The sequence below is a fragment of the Colias eurytheme genome, chromosome 19 (genome assembly GCF_061535395.1).
Source record: "Colias eurytheme isolate Ceu_HAF_F1 chromosome 19, ilColEury1 Martin Lab GWU primary, whole genome shotgun sequence".
Classification (NCBI taxonomy): Eukaryota; Metazoa; Arthropoda; class Insecta; order Lepidoptera; family Pieridae; genus Colias; species Colias eurytheme.
In genome coordinates this window covers 9,147,607-9,169,377 of record NC_142998.1, presented here as the reverse complement: position 1 = coordinate 9,169,377, position 21,771 = coordinate 9,147,607, and the positions used below count along the sequence as shown (strand labels likewise).

General features: G+C 32.7%; 1 protein-coding gene across 1 annotated transcript; it reads right to left on the bottom strand.

The window, feature by feature from the left end:
* Positions 1-3,343: 3,343 nt before the first annotated feature.
* On the bottom strand, positions 3,344-21,569 carry nAChRalpha2 (nicotinic acetylcholine receptor alpha2). The gene is made up of 8 exons (XM_090113436.1): positions 21,286-21,569; positions 14,315-14,359; positions 13,956-14,065; positions 9,326-9,506; positions 8,024-8,177; positions 5,900-6,470; positions 5,426-5,618; positions 3,344-5,079 (listed from the first exon to the last, which is right to left on the bottom strand). The coding sequence occupies exons 1-8, from the start codon at positions 21,466-21,468 to the stop codon at positions 4,882-4,884; spliced, it is 1,635 nt and encodes a 544-aa protein (XP_089969562.1). The 5' UTR covers positions 21,469-21,569; the 3' UTR covers positions 3,344-4,881.
* Positions 21,570-21,771: the final 202 nt, after the last annotated feature.

Below are 21,771 nucleotides of genomic sequence, written 5' to 3'. Positions count from 1 at the left end.
TCTTATACGCTTTACACAATATTCCTGTTAAATGACAGCTAAAAACAAGTATTTTAACATCAAACTGCTATATTATCTCACACTTTAAATTTACAAAATATAATTCTTTATATAAGTACAAAATAAAAGCCATTTATTAAACCGGCCATTTAAAACAAACCAAGCGGCGATGTTAACCGTTCTTTGATTAGCGTCAACTTGTCCGCTTAATTCGTCCACTGACGGACAAACTTAATAACGATGTCATGAAGAATATTGCGCTTAATTCACGACCTGTTATGTAGGTTTGTATATCTTGTTCTTGTGGATGTTAGCGTCATAATAATGTGTTATTTGTATACATATTATGTCTCTATTTTTTACTTTAAGAACTGATTTTTCAATTCTCGGTTAAAACTTATCCGTCGAATAACGTATTAATTTACCATTTCACAGTCTATAGGTGAAATTTTAATATTATCATGTAATACTTTATAGGACGGGTACGTTTTAACCAAGGATTGAAAAATATGGTCTTTCTCTACAAGACTTTTAACATTCAATCATTTTGCGAGATGAGCTAAACATAACTGAAATAAGTAGTTTGCATTTTAGTGTTTAAAAAAAAAACCCTCATAACATTTCATCCGAAATATAATCGCAATACTACATTGAAATGTATGTTTACACGCTTAATTTTGCTTCTATTATAATGAAGAGAATAAGAATGATCAAATAGTTCATTCCATTACACACTGTCAATAGAAGCATCAAATTGGCGTCGTAACGAGGCGTTCAATGTAAAGCGAAAGTAAACGTATTCAGAAGCATTCGTGAGTTCAAACAGAAGACCATTAGTAATATCTTCACAGAACGTGGTCTGAATAAAAAGGTCCGGATCTTGGGAGTTTTAAAATACTTGAAATTGCAAGCGGTTATACTTTTAACGTACTAAAACGTTTTAAGTGCAAGTTAAATATAGTGTGAGGAGTAATGAATGTTGGTGAATTTAGTATCCAGCTCCCACGACACAAGTTCTCTTAGTGTGGGAGCTATAGTTAATAATTATAATGTATAATAAGCAACAGCAAATTCTTATATTGTTAACTTGTTTTATTAGTTACTGTGTTTTTGCTGAAATAAATAACTTTCATTTTCATTTTCATTTTCAGTATGTTTTGGTTTGCGTAATGCAGTATGCAAACAGGGGAATAGATTTTTTATGCAAATTACATGAATCTGTTACATAAATTTTGAAACCATTTCAGGTTTCATCGCTTCCTCTCTACAAACATACGCCATTTTAAACCCTAAGTTTTTAAATAATTAATTGTCCCAATTTAGTATGAAAGTGACAAGGATAGGATGACAATGATGGATGGACTCAAAGGATGTTATAGAGATAAGGAGTATCTACTTTTCTAATTAACTATATTTAAGACTTTACTTTGCTAAAATTTCCATTCAATTTTTTTACAAACAGGCAATTTGCTAAGGACTAGAAACAGTGTAAGATAATCGGATAATCTCACTTTAGATTATTAATTAATATTAGTTTGAAAAGTACCACAAATAAATTCTATGAAATATCACAGATAACTAAATAGAAACTACGTGAATATTTTGGTTCACGTAACATAAACGAAAGTCATAATATGATATTTTAGGCACTCAATCAGACGTCACAAACAGGGTAAGTATTAAAAAATCTCTGGTCTTTGTACATGACACTGGCTTGGATCCAAGTCGTTTGCTTTGGTTACTATTCTAGATTTTAGTCATATTATAGTTTTAATTTCATCGATGTTTTTGACGTGTGAGAAACGTTTAACTATTTACATTTGGAGTCAACTGCTGTTTTCTTGCTGCTTCTGAATAGAAACTGCTTTTCGAACTGGTGGTAAATACGTTATAATATGTATTACGTATTTATAATGACGATTCAAACCCGGTTCAAATACAACACTAGTTGAATACATAACTGCATGAAGTTTACTTTCAGCGCAAAGTACTGAGTAACAGCAGTAAAAATATTTCATAATTAAAATAAGATACCTACCAATATTGATGTGAGGCACATAATGCACATTTGTCACCGGAAAACTGAGACGAATAGGATAATTAATAATGGAACACATAAAATTTGATTAAGTTGAATCATTGGTCTAATTTTAGGTTTCGGTTACCATCCGCTTATTAAATGTTAATTTATATTATTATCCCTTCAATTATGATTGCCATAATTGTCATTATTCTTATCATTTCAACGAAACCAATTACCTACACATGAAATTCGTGATTTACTGGAATACCTATGTAATTTATTTTAGATATTTTAAACTAGAATGAAAGCTTTTATATAGTGTTTTCCGCCAATATATAACAATAATAAATATTAAAAATGAATTTCGACATGAATTAGGCCAGTTAAATTTGAACCAGTAAGTTCGTCAGACAAGCGATCCCCATCAACGATCAACCAAATACGCAAATTGTTGAGGTGGATAATATTATCCAGTAAAGTAAATTATAGTCGATTAATTTTACCTAGTACAATTGAGTATGTTTCATACGTGTTTTATTATGTTTGAACTCAGACACAATACTGCCCGAAAATATCCTACACTCGGCAATCCTTTTTGTTTTCCAATACTCTTTAGCCGTTATTTAATAAAGGTAACATAAATAATGTATTAAACGAAATGTTCGACTTGCACAAACTCAATATAAAACGTAAAGGGCTCTGTTTGCTTGGACCTTGAATAATACATAATGTTTGGAGTTGTTACTTCAAGATAGTCGAGCGATTTGATTAGAGCCATGTTGCCACTGCCACTGAAGTTACTAGTTACAGTTAATTTATTATATTAATTTATTATAATAATTTAATATTAGTTTAATATGTACAGTTAGTACATATTAAACATGTTTATTTTATTTTTGTGTTAATCTATAAAGCCGAAGAGTTTGTTTGTTTGAACGCGCTAAACTCAGGAACTAACTGGTTTGAGAAATAATTTCGGTGTTAGATAGCCCATTTATCGAGGAAGGCTATATACCTAATATTATCATGCTTATGCGGATAAAACCGCGGGGCACAGCTAGTTGATATAATAAAACGTACAGAAAAATAATTAATGTAATGAGACAGTACAAAGCTTAATAAAAATAATGTGTATTTTCCTCATTGCAGTTCAATATATATTACTTTTTTCCCCTTTATCACAAGATAGAGATTTTAATTTTTTCCATGTAGCTAAGTCTAAATATTTTTTTCTGTTTGTATGAAGTAGTTAGTAATTGAAATAATATACAATCATCAATGTAATATAGGTAAAGGTTTTTATTAAATAAAACGAGACAATAAAGTGAGACAATGTTTATTCTAAAGTAATTATTAAGGTAAAATCGATTACATATTACGTCTAATTTTAATAAAACATACACAATGGGGAAGACTTTATTTAACATGATTTTTGATTGCCACATTTTATTTTGGCATAATTTTAAAGAACCGTGATGTGTTGAAATACAAGCAAATCTTTTTAAACTACATACTATGTAATTAAGTATTTCTGCAAGATTAAATAAAAACAGGTTATTTCTATCTAGATTCTAGAACATTCCTTAAATTAACATCAAGTTAATACGTGTACTGAAACTTACCTACTCTTACAACTAACACAGCCAAAATATTACTATTAATAATAATTTACGCGAAACACGTTTAAAATATGCTAATAAACCACAATAATTAATCATTGTCATACTTTAAAGTGAAGACAAATTGAAAATGATTCACGAATAACGAAAATACATACTAATTAATACTGTTTTTTAGCAGTAGGTTAAAGGGACTCCCTAAGAGCTTAGCGTAAAAGATTCACAAAAGATTCCTTCAACCTTACCTTTTTTGTAATTAATGATGTCTTAGTTCGGGATTATTAATGTTCTATGAAGAATTAAGTTAAGATAACAATACGCCGTCTGAATGAAGTTCAACAAAAATTGTTTGATTAATTTTCTCAAGGTGTAATGTAATATAGACATTAATTGAATCAAAATCTCAAAACGTTTATTTAGAAACTTAAATATAGGTTCGTTATTACCTTATACATTATTACTTATTTATTAAGCTATTGCATAGCTTTTATCTCAGACTTTGAGCGCGGCAACCGAATGTGAAAATTCCGTAACGAAAAAACCTAACACCCCCCACTCCAACCGGCACAGAGATGCGATGCTATGCAATAGCTTTACCGCGGCAGTCCTCGAGTGCCACACGTATTTTTACTGTTATGAGTTAATCTATTTCAAATTTGTTTTCAATTTTAATAAAAAGATGAAGTTAAAGAAATAATGTACTGCATAATTAGTTGTGGTTTATTAGACGACTAAAGAATGATAAAGATTAAACCGTAATTACATCTAACGTTATTCCTACAAAGACATAACTCTAAGCTTATAAAGAAGTTTATAAAACTCACAGCCCCTTTTGGCTTGGATGAATACATTATTCAAAACAAATTTCAAAAGCAAATAACCTATATATGTAAAAAATTTGAACATCAATGTGCTTTTCAGCCTTATAATTTTGAGATTATGTTAAAAATACAGTTTTAAACACAATGGAAACACTATACGAGAACAAATCCTTTAATGTATTTATATTAATAACTTACTAGTACAGTTTCTTATTGGAAAAAGCGTAGACATATTTGCAGTTCTTCCTCGCTTACAGGATCTTTGGCATATAAAACCTTTTGTACTTAGGTATAAACGACAACCTTAATTGAATATTTACGCAAATATAACATAATTATTGGTTATCCTTTAGTTCTAGCTAGCAAGATATTAGGATATTCTTTAAGTTCTATCTTTATTAGGGTATTATTTATGTAATTAAGAATCCCCACTATCAACAGGTAAGAACTGCTGTTGGGCTACAGAAGACAGCACCATATCTATTGGTTTAGTATCGTCGTATAGAGATGGTGCTTCACACAGAATAGCGAACGTTCCAACTATGGACGCGATGGTGAATATCCATAGAAACAGTCTGTCGAGAACCATGGCTACGAAACCCCAGTCTTGATCTTCCTGTAGGAGAAAATGTGTATCATGTTATGGTATATTTGTTTCCTAAATATTGTTATGACATATTATTGGGGCATATAGGCATGATCATCACTTGAAATAGGCTCTGTTCATTTACACTAAAAGAAAATAATGCTAGAAATATGCAAAACGTAGAGACAATGTTAATTTTAAGTTATGTAATAAAATCTTCTGAATCTTTGCATATTATTATTAAACTAAAAAAACTTTAAGTTTCGATTATTTTCTTACACGTTCTTACAACATGTAGGTAAATTTTAATTTTGTTTAAAAATCTGCAATTATCCCAATTCCAACCAGACCACATAATATATCGACAAATACCCACCGCATTAAACTCATCTTGTCGCTGCATGTGATGCTGTATGAACATAACATTATGTATCGCCTTCTCCAACTCAAACGGATACTTCTTGCGCGGCGTGATGTCGCTGAGGGAGTCGTCCAGACCAGACATAACAGACGGGAGACCGTTGTAACCGGCACCCAGACTTCCGAGCGCACCGACCAGACCACTAAACCTGGTGGGATCACGGAACTTTGTAAATCGCTTTAGATTATAATAATCTATCTTGTGAAATTGTAAATTTTTGATAAACTGTGTTCCGTAACAGCCTATAATTTAATGCATAATTTTTTTGTAGCTTAAAGTCATTACAAATAAAATCTCTTTTGTCCGATACAATGTGTGTGGATGGGTGTTGTGGATAGGACAGTACGTTCAATATTAATCTCGTACCAAAGCGCAATGCAATCAGGTGTTTACTTTTCCATATAATGTAAATCTTAAACTAATGCATACCTATTCGTCGCAGTAGTAGAATGCAATCCATTGCAACCTCCAGGCAAGTGATGTCTCAAAGAATCAGGGCTCGATGCATTCGAATTGGTCCGTTCAACCGCCGCCAACGCATCCTTAAACTTATTCTTCTTCTTTCCACGCCCGATAATCTTTTGAGCCGCTAAATCTCTCAGCAAATCTTTTGGCACTCGCATTAGCAACAACTTTGGAAGCATCGTTATAAAGAATGTCCGAACCCAAGGCGCCATTTCATGCGTACTCGGCTTGCGATAGTGGACATTTAGTATTATTATTGTTATAACTACAGATAAGCCAACTAGTAACATCGTAAACAAGAGATATTTTCCCAACAAAGGCAGGGCTAGTGAGGTCGACGGTATGATCTCAGATATGAGCAGGAAGAACATAGTTTGTGAGAGCAGGATGGAAATACTAAGAGCTATCTTTTCTCCGGAATCGGCGGGTAGATAGAAAACAAGAACGGAGAGGTATGAAATGCCTACACATGGTACGATCAAGTTTACTGTGTAGAATAAGGTTTTCCTTCGCAGTGTTATGTTGAAGAATATATCTGTAACAAAATGTTATTTTAATTAAAAAAGTACTTCCCATTGTTGCAAAAATAAGATTATTTAATTCATTTCATCTTTCAGTAAATTAAATCCATAAATCGATAATATATTATATCTTACAGTCTATGTTTACAACGTAAGGTTTTTTTTAATATACTTAGCCCTAAATTCAGCAAATACTTCTAATTTTACTATCACAAGAGTATATTATCTTAATTTTATGTAAAACATATAAGTTATATCTATTCAACTTTGTTCAGCAGGAAGATAAACGTACAAATGGCATAAATAAAACAGCATTTCATTCTTCCAACAATATAATTCACCTAATTTTCCGACATTCAAAAAATCCTCGCCAGATAAAAGCGTTTCAGACTCCATAATCACGCATTTTGTGTGTCCTTTCATTTCGGGAACGACTCTCCGAGGACTCGGGAACTTTTTTCGTTAATTTAAAAGCGAAATTTATTTTAAGAGTGACGATTTTTTATTAATTGACTTAACCTCGTTTTTGGTTTGACTGTGAAAAATGTTGTGTTGCTTTTTAATCAACTTATTGATGCTTTTTGGTCAATAAACTTTTACAAAATACACGCACATATTACTGAAGTTTATAAATTGATTAATATAAGTTACCAAAACTTAGATATTGAATTTATAATACAATTGATCACATAAAATCATGATAAAATGCAACCTAAACATTTCCCGTTTCTATCAAAAAGCAAAATTAATGAACACGTAAATGAAACCTCAACGTAAAACCACATCTTAACTAATTAATTCCGCAATTCGAAAGCAAAGAAACACCAGACCAGCTAAGTCTAATCTCGGGGTGTAAATTGCGTCGACAACTCTTATCTCCTAAATAACCGTTCCAGGGTACCTCGAGCAGGTAACGCTTGTTTTGCTAATATCCACAAAGAGCACTTAGGCGAACGCCGCGTGAATACTGATAGGGCCACTGATTAATGTCAGTTGTTTGAGCTTAAAGGAAACGATAAATAAGCTACAGTTTCGGAATTGGAGATGCGGTTAGGTGTTGGTGTATTGAAAGTTTGGAATGCGAATTTTGTTCAGCGGCTGTTGGATATATGAAGATCTACGAATAAACCATGAAATGTTTGCCCCTAGAGTGTTACATCGTACAGTGTTTAATTTTCGAGATTTTACGTAATATTATTTTCTGCATAACTTTTCTGACAATAATGCAGTTTGTCTCTAGCAATCTGATGAGTCTTGTAAAGCTGCGACGCGACAACATCAGATAAAATTATCATGGCTCAGTGACAAAATATTCGAATACAGAAGTAGCTTTTCGATCATTTACTGTAGTAAAAAAAATATTGATCATATTTTAATGTGAAGACATTAAAATAGCAGTAAATAAGGTTATGGTACATGGTTATACTGCAAGCCGTTGCATAGACATACTCCATTGCATTTAAAAAACTGCCGTGACACTTCTTTGGCTTTTATTTCTTTCTTTTTCAATGGAGTCATTCGGTCATAGTTCAAAAACTATAGATTCATTTTATTTAATATACATTACCTGGATATGGCTCTTGGCAGCACGGGTAATACCTCTCGTGTCTCTCAGCCGGCACTCCAAGGATGTCCCACTCCACAGAGGGATAGTATTCACGCAAATCGATACCGACTTCCACCATATCACCTTTCTTTTGGTTGATGTGCTTTAAATCGATCTGGAACAAATTTGATACTGTTGCCGCGGGAGCATTTGTTTTGATGTGCTTAGTTCATATCGAAGGAACAAGGTTCCTTTAAAGATTTTGCAAGAAAACTGTTTTGTCAAACATGAGACGAGATCTAACTTGAAAGCGAAAATTAAGAAAGAAGAATATCACTTGATACCGCAATGTATAAAAAGAAATCAAAATAAAATTACATCCACAAATGAATTCTTCGGCTTGAAGTTATTTGATTTAAAGTTTGAGATTTAAATTTTGATTAAACACCTACGTAAAATAATCTGAATAAAATCAGCCTAATAAGACTATTTTACCCACTGACTGAAGTGGTAGGTATGTAATTCTATGAAGTGGTTAGATTCCTATGCCAAATATTATATGAACACCAGTTAAATAATATGATCATGAAATTCCAACATCCCATTCGATTAAATCAGAATGAATATTGCAGGAGAAAATGTTATGTTAAACCATTTCACTATTATATTGTCCATTTAATAGTCACAGATATTATAGAGTGCAATATCAAGAGGTCAAATTACATTACCATAAAGTAATGACTTAAGCCGGGTCGGTCGACAACTTGCTGCTAAATTCGGAACTTCCAATATAGCTAGCATACGAATACCCATAGTATATTTTGTTTGTATTACATTGCTTGTTGGCTCTGGAATAAGTCTTTTCATTGGAAATAAAGGTAAAGACAAGGAGTAATGTACAGGAAAGGTAAATAAAGGATCGCAGAAACGGCGATAAAATATATATTCTGATGAAAATTTGTAAAGGATATACAAAATTGATGGAATATTTTACATTCTTGAAGACTATTTTTGTGTTTGGTTTATGTTGGAGTTGTTGGAAAATCATGAAGATGAAATTGTTAAAAAGGCTTCATATTATTAGACCATTTCTTATCATCTAATAATGTTTAAGGGTCTATACTATCTGTACATACAAACATCTTTGTAATTCTACATTCTGCAAATAAAGCAATTTGAATTAGAATTAGAATTTTGCGTCTTTAACTGTCTCATATCTGAACAATATATATTCTACTTTATCTTCTTCTCCTTGAAAGCACAACGACATTTTTATAGTCAATTTAAACAATTATTATATTGTCAATTAAAACTACACAATACCTGATCACCATCATAGCTCCAAGAGCCGAACTTCAAGAAGCAAGTTTGCTGGTCAAAGGGGAAATAGCGCACATCGATCTCACAAGATGACTTGAATATAGCTGGTGGGGTCCACAGCACCTTGCCTGTGTGGTGGAGTACTGCTTTCGTCATAGTTGTCACCACGTATTCGCCATCAGCACTAGTGGAATAAATATTAAATATACAATGCATAATTTGGTAGGAAATTAAAATGTAGTGTTGTGATATTAGTAAAATCCAGTTGCTTTTTATAATTATTAAGCTAAATTTACAGGAAAACTGTTAAATAAAAAAAAAATCATTTATTGAGTCGGTCAATTTTATTTTTGGACAATATGTAGCGATTCAGTCTAGCCTATGCTAAAGCAAAAGATATAAAATAATAACATCCAATCAATGTTGTACCAGCTTAAGATTATGGCACAACTTCACAAATCTGCAAAACCCGAGTAAAATCTGCCTACATACAACCATTTATACCTACAATATATTAACGTAGAAACAAATCAATCCAACCTCACGCCCACCTCGAAACCATTTAAGGTGTAACGTAAAAGCCGTAACACGTAAAGTTAATTGATAATATCGACAAGAAACGTCGGCGAATGATACATCATGTTATGTCAGAACCGACCGGTGGCCGATTAATCATAGCGTAGAATGGGTTAGAAGACGCATGTGCGACCAATCTTACGCTTCATGTGTTTGCCGCCTAATTCTTAGATGGAAGAGGTGTGCGAAGGAATATCAACTTTGTGTGTGTGGCGTAGGTTTGAATTTAGATCGTAGAAATTAAATAGTGTAATAGTAGTTGTCCTTTTGTCTCATAGCAGTTATGAGACGGATGCTATAAACAGTTCGCAATGCGGGATATTTAGTGATACATGAGAAACGGATAAAGGAGAATCAGGTGAAGAAACCTATTTAATCAATTAGCGGGTAGGTATCAAAAAGTTCAATTTAATGGCAGATTCACCTAAATTCGCACTGGAAGCGTTACATTTCACATCACAAGTTGTCTGCGCTTATGCGCTCCATATGCTGTTGCAATATTACGAATCTAATATCGTTCTACATTTTTACTCTTTAACCCGCTACTGTTTATTGCTTGATATTCCACGTTCCATTCGTCCGCGTTTACCATACGTGCGACCTACCGTCTCACAGGTATGTAGCCATTATGGCAGGAACCTCACTATAATATATTAACGTGTATTGTAAGGGTCATGGGCCACGTTAAATAACGATTATCAGTATCCTGAAGGAAATTAAAAGAGAAGAGATATTGATGATTCTTGGTCGTGGAAGCGATATTTGTAATTGGGGGTTGAGTGTTGTTAAAAAATAAGTGACATGAGTTAGCGCTAAACTCTATTGCGTAGGATTAGAATTTGAAAAAAAAATATCATGGATTGCTAATTTATAACGGTGAAAATCATATTATATAAACTGCTGCGATCAAACTCGCAAATAATAGAAACGAAGGCTCATATAATACTTTATATAAAAATCATGCTTTATATAAAAAAAATCAGAGAGCAAAGTATACACCAAGAAAAATTTAAGCACTGTAACAGACCTACAATTCAAGCCAAACGTACTAAGCTAGACTAGCGTATTATATCAAGCTAAGATATAAATTCGGTGCCTATAAAATGCAAGTAGCCCAAAGATGAGGTCGGGGGAAATAACGAAAAGATTTATATCTTCAGGAATTCTCCTTCTAAATATTTACATCGGAATTTTTCCTATTTTCTCGTGTAAGCATGACCCGAATCAACCGGATAGCTATTGGGGATTTAAATTTACTTTTATTGATATTATGTTTTATGTTTACATGACAATATGCGGTTTCATTCATTTCTCTTTTTGAGGTTATTAAGATAGCAATCAGTTTAAATGTTTTAGAGTAAGAAATTTGGCTAGATTTTGGTATGCAAATGCATAATGATATGGAATTTTTGCAAATGACGAGAAGTGTCGCAATCTGGAACTATTAAAAGATCAATGAATGTTATTGCCGCTATTATTACAGTTTCTGTTTGTCTTCCTTTTATCTGTTTAGTCCACCTTTTTCTGTCTTCTTTATATATAAAAATGAATCGCAAAATGTGTTGGTAAGCGCATAACTCGAGAACGGCTGAACCGATTTCGATAATTATTTTTTTATTATATTCCTTGAAGTACGAGGATGGTTTTTATGTAGAGAAAACGTAAATACGGGCCCACGGGCGAAGCCGGGGCGGACCGCTAGTAGAGTATAAAATTAAAAACAAAAACATTACAAATAATTGTTGTTAGAAACATGTACGATACGACAATACAATATGTAAGTCATTCTAATTCTATTGTACTTCGAAATTTAATTATTGTAGTTATACTTAGATCGTAAAATAGTACGATTCCAATCTTTCTAGCCAAATAATAATTTGTGTGCTCGATTCATACAACAAAATTTACAGATTTTACTCCACCTACCCTACATTCCCGATCACCATGCTTCGCTGCTATTCAAAAGAGCAATCTCACAGATAATGATAGTGTCAATGGGCAATAAACGCTAAGCTCACATAATTCAGCGCGTGTCGCTCTCCGTATATCATTTGTCGGATGCGGATACAGCGAAATATCCGCACTACGTACTTCCCGCGTTTTTAATGGATTTTGTGCGCCATTTCCAAATTAGGCTGCTTTTTTATAGACGCGATATATCTTCTATACTAATATTATAAAGATGAAGAGTTTGTTTGTTTGTTTGAACGCGCTAATCTCAGGAATTACTCGTCCGATTTGAAAAATTATTTCGGTTAAGATAGCGCATTCATCGAGGAAGTTTATAGGCTATACCATCACGCTAAGACCAACAGGAGCGGAGCAATGCGGGTGAAGCTACGGAGCACAGCTAGTGTATAATAAAGCTTGGTCTGTTTAACATTGATCTGTTTACATTCGATTGTAATTCATTTTATACATTATTAAATTCTTAACAATTCTATGGTAATTAATTATTTTCGAAACGAAAGTTTAAAATAAGTGAAGTCCAATTAGAACTCAACTCCTTGATGCTAAAATTAAGTATGTTAGGAGACCAAATCAACCAAGACAACTTTTGAAAACTCATTGCCCATTGCTTATAGAAAATATTTACACCCAGGAATAAGCAAAACAAAGTTCCATGATATTACTGACTGAGTAATAATCATCGAATAGTATCAAAATTCATGTGGTCTTCATTACATCTTTTACCTCAAATTCCATTCTACATAATCATACAAACGCCTCAAATAAAGTGAATGAATTATGAATGTAAACGTAACCTCAGATGACCTTATGACACCTTCAAACCCTCCGAGTCAATACATTTAATATTTCCTGAGCGTAACCGTGCTGCATTGCGTACTCTGTGACGTCACGCTGACGTCACACCATTTAGAATTTATGAATGGACGAGTGTTGTGCTTTGCCGCGCTTTGCTAACCGGATCATTTGGTAGATTATTTTACAGTTGTTGAACATGATATTTTGTGGTTACTTTGTTATCGTATGTGTGATGTGAGCTGTGTTTTATTAAATTAGCAGTTGTAGTGTCACATTAATACTTCGAAGTAGTATTGTTATTTATTTTCAATGATGAAAGGTTGATTTTCTACCTACATGAATAATATCATTTTTCTCATAAATTCTAATAATTTAAATTAGGTCTGTTGTTCATGATTATAGATTAAAATTAGGAAAGTATTATTTAATTCATTGACTAGAACCTGCTATAATAAATTCAACACAAAAATGGAATTACTCCAATTGAAATTACTAGAATACGACTTCCTCTGACCAAACTTGACAGTCAAGATAATCAACATTTAATTCCATGTCCCAAGGCAAACCAACAGATCTTACAAGCCAGAAACACAGTGCATAAATTAATAAGCAATTCCTATAAACAGGCCCAATGCATCCGCCGGAGTTAGCAACTAATTGGTTTATAACAGCGTTGAACTTCTGGCGAACATTCATTATGACATTAGCCTGTTCTAAATTGCATTGTGCCGTCCAACTCGCAATATTGGTGTATACTTGATGAAGTGTAAAAGTACTTGGATGTGTTATGCAATATATTAGCAGGAAGAGCACAGTCACGTTGTAAATTTTATATTATGTGAGCCGAGCGTGATGCTGTGAGATGTCCGCGATTTAAAATTAATATCATGATACAAGAAGAACGTATGTCGTGATAATCATTGCAGTAATGATTATTATTTAGGGTATCCTCTATGAGAATGATTCGTTACAAGTTTATTTCAACAAAGTATTACATCCCTTAAAATTAAAACGTAGATATAGTTTCAATATCATTTGTTTTTTTTCTATCTACTTTTTTCATAACTATCCTTTCAGTCAAACTTTCTCTCTCTCTTCTATTGTTTCCGATTTTCATGTACATGTTTGAATTTTCATGGACATATTGGATCTTTAAAATTAAAACATAAATTGTATTATTTCAAGTATTACAGGATGTTTCATTAAAACCACGTAGTCTATATACAGGATGTTCAACAGAATTTGCAAACAAAATTACGCAACACAACTCAAGAACAGGCATCACACTCACTTATTATACAGCACTATATCTGGCAGCCAAATGTGTTCTGACGGCACATAAAGCTCCTTCTGCCCGCCGTACTCCAGCGGGTCCCATTTGAATTTGTGATCTTCCCATTCCTGCAACAATTGTACCCTCATTAAACGGCCAGTATCTACGCAAACGGAATTTTTAGCTATAAGCGTTAATGGTTATTGTTATGATACGGTTTATCTATTGATTATGAGATGCGATGTGACTAACATGTTTAAATGAAATGGGAAATACCTTGTAATTTGAATTCGATATTTTGTATGACTAAAACACAAGGGTTAACATAAATATAAGTATCTACTTATATACATATTTGTTATATAATCAAAACTTACATGTTCCAGCCAAACGTTCGTTGTCAAAATCTGATCTTTAAGGTTCTGTAACAAATAGAAAAAAACTATCGTTATTATCACATAGCAAATTATGCTTACAGAATTTGGAATACTTTATTGAAAAATTGAATTTAAAATTGCCTTTAGTAAAGATAATCTTTATCATCAACAGCCCATATAATATGTTCCCACAGCAGGGACACTAGCCTCCTATAAGAGTGCAGGCCATAATCCACTACGCTGGCCAAGTGCGGGTTGGTGGATGTCATATAACGTCGAACTTTCGAACCAAACTGAATTAATGTCCACCAGCGTAAGGTAATGACAATTTTTTTTAATACGGACGGATACATACCTACAGACGGATTTGCGTTCAATATATTGTATAAGAATATAATATTAATTCTGTTAACAGCTCATGACCTCCGCTCCCTGCCCAAACATAACGCAGTGATACGAAAAAATTCGTAGAAAAACTGGCCCGATAAAATTTAACAACGCTACAAAAGTAGGTTACTTAACTCGGTCGCATTTATGGCATTCTACTTCCCTGCTATAGAGCAATCGATCCCAATTCTTGGGCTCGGGCCAAATATCCCCCGGGCCATCAAAATTAATATAAACATAGCTAAATAACGGATTACCCAGTGGATAGGGATTAATGTAATGAGATAAGAGGAAACGCTATGGAGGGACTGAAGAAATTGCTAGACACACTATAACGTTGAAATTTTGAATTTGGCTAAGTATTTGAATAAAATGTAGACAGCAAAAGGGCATTCGACGAGATACGACTCGAAGTAAACATGCAAATTACCTTATCACATTCTATTTCTAATTATTATGAAAAGAAGTTCTAACATATATTAAATGTAGAGAGCAGTTGGTTAATTAATAGCGTCAGATTTGTATTAGATGGTTCATAGTACTAAAAAGTAAGCCTGTTACAAATTAAGTTTCATTGATAGGAACGTCATCAAAAATAATAAAGGGAAAAACAAAAGGGAAAGATGGTCTGATATCTCCTAAATAAAGCGAGACAAACAACCGAAAGTCTGATGTTATTCGAATAGTCCGTACTTTTAACTTCCGTACTTTTAACCAGTACTTGTAGACTTCATGGAACTTTCCTCTTAATTGTACATTGAATATCTATTCGTTGGAAATATCTATTTATTTCCTTTCTGTATTTTTTATTTAGAAATCGTGTATCGTACACGATCAATCTAACTATCCGCAAATTTTGCATTTAGATGTTTATCATTTTTATTTTTATTTATTTACTGTAAAAAGTAATATTTAATGGCTTAAAGGTAAACTGAAAAATCGAATTGTAATAAGTAGGTACTTAAGGAATACACACAGAGCGAGCAGCCGCGCGAGGCAATTTCTGCACGAAACAGTGTGAACACACCTACCTATTGTAATTTTATTTTATTCGATCCATAATTATTCTCACTAAAGTAACGCCACTAAACTCTATCAGAAAATTTCAAATCCAATTTTCCCAAGCTAATTTCAAATTATTAACCAAATGAGATCCGTGAAAGGCAATTTTAGAAGCAAGAAAGAATATAAAATTTTACAACGTCCATACATCCAGGGGCCGACAGTGATACATTTTGACCTACAATATTAATGGTGGCTGCAACGAGCACCAGATGGCCGCTTGTCAGGTTGTTAAGTAAGCGTTTTGAGGGAAATCACGTTACTCAATGTACATATATTTAATCCGTGATAATGCCTGAGCGGAAATTAAAAAGTGCTGGTATAAAATTGAAAGAACTTAATAAATAAGGATTATGCTCGTCTTATTGATTAACAAACACTTGTGAGGATGGATGTTTGTTAATGTTTTGAACCGATTAAAATGAAATTTGGATTGTATGTAGCTGAAGACCCAGAATAAGACATAAAATACTTTTTTATCCCGGAAATACCACATCAACGGGAACTATGCGGGTTTTTCTTTGAAAAGGCGGGCACATTTTTCTATAACAGCAGATACATAAATAATCCTGCTTTATTTATCGGTGATGATAAGCTTTATTACACTGGGGTAGAAGCCTTTGAAAATAATGAAAAGATAAAAAAAATCGCAGTCGGATGAAACCCATTAGAAAAGGAGGGGAATATGATAAAAATGTAAGGAAAAATAAATTACGGTCAATCCGAGTTCGGGAAGCGGGAGGGGGGAGCTTTAAAGAGAAAAAAATGGTTTCTCTCGATTTCCGACAAAACTACAAGTCCTATAGAAAAAAGTTCAATGGCAAAGTTGTAGGTAATTAAAAGTTCTACAACTTTTGTATTCACAATTTTTCACATAACCTAAAAATTTAGGTGAAAAATTCAAAAAACCAAGTTTTTGGTCTTTTATTTCTATCTACTTCAAAATTTATTTTTTTTCTACGAAATTTGGTGGAAACTTACTTTATTATGTCCCAAATACACTGTAATTTATTTGATTGAAAATATTTATTTTTTCGCCTTATTTTGAATTAATACCAAAAAAACAACCTAATTTTCAATCGAAAAGTCACCCGTCAAAATATCAGCTTTTTTCAAAAACTTGGGGTGCCTTTTATTCATTGAAATCTCTACTTTCATATGGTGTAAAAAAAATAAACACCACCATAGTAAATGTTCTCAGGAAATGCATACAAACAGTCTGAAAATTAGCTTTTACTAAATCAGGCACACTTCTTGAACTCTATATCTTCTCTTGTATCGGCTTTTCGGTAATATTTCAAAAGAAAAATAATTATCTGTTCTAAGTTTAATATTTTACAGCATATTCAAAAGCAAAATGATGTCGATAAAAACATTTCAGGTAGTTCGAGAAGTGTGCCTGATTTAGTAAAAGCTCATTTTCACACTGTTTGTATGCATTTCCTGAGAACATTTACTATGGTGGTGTTTATTTTTTTTACACCATATGAAAGAAGAGATTTCAATGAATAAAAGGCACCCCAAGTTTTTGAAAAAAGCTGATATTTTGACGGGTGACTTTTCGATTGAAAATTAGGTTGTTTTTTTGGTATTAATTCAAAATAAGGCGAAAAAATAAATATTTTCAATCAAATAAATTACAGTGTATTAAGGACATAATAAAGTAAGTTTCCACCAAATTTCGTAGAAAAAAAATAAATTTTGAAGTAGATAGAAATAAAAGACCAAAAACTTGGTTTTTTGAATTTTTCACCTAAATTTTTAGGTTATGTGAAAAATTGTGAATACAAAAGTTGTAGAACTTTTAATTACCTACAACTTTGCCATTGAACTTTTTTCTATAGGACTTGTAGTTTTGTCGGAAATCGAGAGAAACCATTTTTTTCTCTTTAAAGCTCCCCCCTCCCGCTTCCCGAACTCGGATTGACCGTAATTTATTTTTCCTTACATTTTTATCATATTCCCCTCCTTTTCTAATGGGTTTCATCCGACTGCGATTTTTTTTTGTTTCAAAAATTATCTACTCTAGTCTATTATATGCTGCGTGAGAATTTGACTTTTTTATTAGTCTCCAATAAGATCGACCAGTCTTTTCTCAGTTCTTATTAATAACCCGCATGATCCGCATGATAGGAGGAGAAAAGGAGAATACTGCATTAGAAATCAATAAAGAATTCATAGCACACTCATGTACACTATAAATTTTTACGTCTCATAATTTACAGCTTTTTTATACACTGCGGAATGCGGATGTATCAAAGGAATTGCTTGTACAAATTTTTGTAATTTTACGATTCGATCGTGGTTATTGGACACATGTAATTTTTGGCCAAGAGATTAGAGAGAATAAACAAGAAGAAGAAAAAATTATGTAGGCTTATAGTCATCCAATATGTTTTAAGAGAAGCAAAATGACCTAACATTGAGTTAAAGGATGCTTTAAATTGTGGCTAATAGACACGTGAAATTTTGTACCAACTCCAAACCCTATAAAATAGCTATATTTGATGACGTTGGCTCACTAACTATTTTTTAATGTCACTTAGGACGTTTATGTTCTCTCGGCCATGTCTCGGCCTCATTATAGGTTTGTTTTCAGTGACATGTGAACGTCATAGAAATATATTAATGTTGTGTCAGCATTTCACAACGTGTTTCAACTCTGTACGTAAATCGTCACCTAATAACATATCCTTATTTGATGCGGTTGGTTGTGGTTTCAATAATTAGTGCACTTGATTGTGGTTAATGCTTTGTGAATACTTTTTCCCATTTATGGATTTTTTATTAAATTTACCTAACTATGTTTTTCAACAGATTCCTAATGCCCTTTTAAGAGTATGAAATCGAAAGATGTACTTTGTAAAGGCATTTGTATCATGCACAAGGTAATGTCTGGGTAGATTCGAGGAAATTTGAACGGCTAGTAGTTTCTACTAAATAATAGAAATACATCAAACTAACTTTATTTATACCAACATGTATACATGAAGTGAAACAAAAAAAGACGTGTGGCACTCGGGGACGTAAGCTATTGCATGCTATGCCTTCAAGCCACACCTCCGCGCCCGTCGGAGTGGGGAGCGTGAGGATTTTCGTTACGTTATTTCTGGATTCGGTCCCCGCGCTCAAGACCCGCGATAGAAGCTATGCAATAGCTTAAAATACAGCATAAAAGCGTTGACGTAACCGTCAGAGACTACAAAATATTCGCGAGTCTTGCGATTCCAAGTTACAATTATCGGCTTCGGCTTGACATATTTATATCATAGCAGAAGCTATGATAGAAATACTGATGAGCTAAGATATAAATGAGAAAGATATAAGCTGAGATAGAAATGAGATGAAAACTAAGCGAAGTTACGACTAGCTGTTTAGTCTATAATAAATGTCAAAGTCAACGCACTCAACCGGTTAACCGATACAATCAGCTCCAAACACACTCAGAATAAGAGCCACCTCGTTACCAAACAAACAATTAAGCCAACTTCAATCAGTAGAGTACCATTGAACATCTTGACTTGATCTTCAGTCCCTTAATTGTTTTGTTTTGCGGATGTATTTGAATAAATTGGACCTTCGTCCCTAACGTTTTAATTCTTTATCTTTATAGATCGTAGGTGGCCAAATTATTACAACATTGAGTTTTTTATAATTGCCAGGATTCATGCTTCCACCTTATCTTTTTATTTTTAATAATAAAAACATAAAATAAGTTATATGATTTTAAAATATTAAAGAAAGCATTTTACTATCGCAAACGCAAAAGTATGTTGTAACTTTGTGATATACCTATTTAGGCCTGAAAGAATTTCGACTAAATTTTATAGGTTGATAAAATTCGGATAGGTATGTGTCTTCTTCAGTAATACTCATAATTTATAGAATTAAAATATCGTACAGACTGTCAAAACTTCGTTCTCAGTTTTTATAAGGATGTTGGGGAATGTTAATGAAGCTTTCTAGCTAGAAGTAGAAAATGTATGATCCTCTTTATACAAACGGTATTGCAAAACATTTGACCTGCATTACTTTTCCGTCCTATGACCCCAAACATTTCATGGAACCAAAGCGCGTCTATTGCGACGTCACATCGCCTCTTATAATAATAATAGCAAAACATTCACAGGAAAAACACTCATCGCTGTCATAAGAGAAATATTTACATTCAAACAACGTCACAGTTACAGGTACTCGGAATGTTAAGTTAACACGAAGAATGTTAACTATGGCATAACGAGACCCTTTCAAAGTGACGGTTTATTTCAGTGTCTGCGTCATACATATTAAAGAGCATGTACATTTTGTGCCGTGGAGATGCGAAAGTGAATTTCGTATGGGAATTGTAAACTGGTTGGTTATGCTTTTTTAGTCTATGGTTGCGAAATATCGACAGTTAAGCGTTAATGAGGTATTTTTACTCGGATATATTTATGTATTTACGAAGGTCCATCAATAATAATAATTGTTACATATAAGTATGTATCTCTCTCATTATGCAATTACAGTAAGTTTTATAATTTATAGGCACAACGATTAAAGTAGGAACAAGAAAAAATTAGGAATATAAAATTATGAAAATCATGGTTAGTGATGAATAATCGTGTTCAACGCCACTGTCGCCGGATACAGTTATAGTTTAATTATTATAATACATCAATATTATACATATCTATTCGTAGAATATGCAAGGATGTGATCTTACCTTGTAAAAAAACTGAAAATCAGTGTTGCAACCAAAGTTGCAACTGTGTCGCAACATATACTGAGTGGCTACCTGGTTTGTCTCCACTTACTTTTTCTCACATTTATTTTATTTTTATTTTACGGTATTAATAAGATTGTTACCTATCGTTATTTTAATTGTTTACTTGTTTATCGTTATTTTAACAGTTTTATTTGTTTGAAATTTTTCATTATTAATTTAAATTTTATATTGTGGAGTCAAATAAATGTTTCTTTCTTTCTTTCTTTCTTTAAAATCTTTTTATAGATTAATAAAAATGAACCCCTGTTTTCTACGGTCACGGCATCACGCGTGAACAGCTGGGCTGATTTGGTAATTATACTTTTGTTGTTTTTTATATTATCAGTAGAATATGAATAGCTAACTATATCTAATGAAGGAGGAACTAAAGAAAATTGCGCCAGAAATAATGAAAAATTAATGGCTCTTTAAATATGTGTTTGCCTTTCCGTCGGGTCAGCTAGTTTTTATAGAGTTTTATATAGTTTTTAGGTATAAGAACATCGAAAGCTACTTGTAACAATCTTATTATTCTTCGTACTTATTATTCCTTATTTTAAATTAACTTAATATAACAATAATGATAAACTATTCATAATAATCATAACTAACAATTTATTGGTGCGTATCGTGCAAATTTTGAATGAAGAAAAAATAAAGCTACGTAACAAATTCAAATTTAGAATCAATAATAATGCACTTCATATTATTATGTTGCTCTATTCAATAGTTCGACGTTGTAATAAGTAAATATATATGTAATTTAAAAACTTACCAAATCAATCAGTTGTGATAGCCTCAAACCGAGTTTCACCAACACTGTGTTGTTGTTTTTATCAACGGGTCGTATCAGTCTATTGTAATTACTGAGCAAATCGTCATACAGTCTTTTGGCATCTGGATTTGCAAAAACATCACCAGCAATGAACGAAAACAATGTTATTAACACGAACTTCATGTTTAATGTTCACTGTTACAACATTATTAAATAATACATAAATCTATTAACTATGTCTTATGTTAATATTGTGGTAAAAATGCGAAATACGATTATTTTTTGTGAAAATTGACAGCTCCACCCGCGAAGCGTGCGCGACGTCAGCGCCTCTACTGGAAGTTTTTGGAACCAAAATTTGTTGCATTGCGCGCGCCGACTCCGAGGATTTGAAGTGGGCACAGAATAAAGATGCAAATAATTTTATTATTATTTTGATCTTCGTGGATAGAATTATAGTTGTAAGTTATTTATTAATATAACATT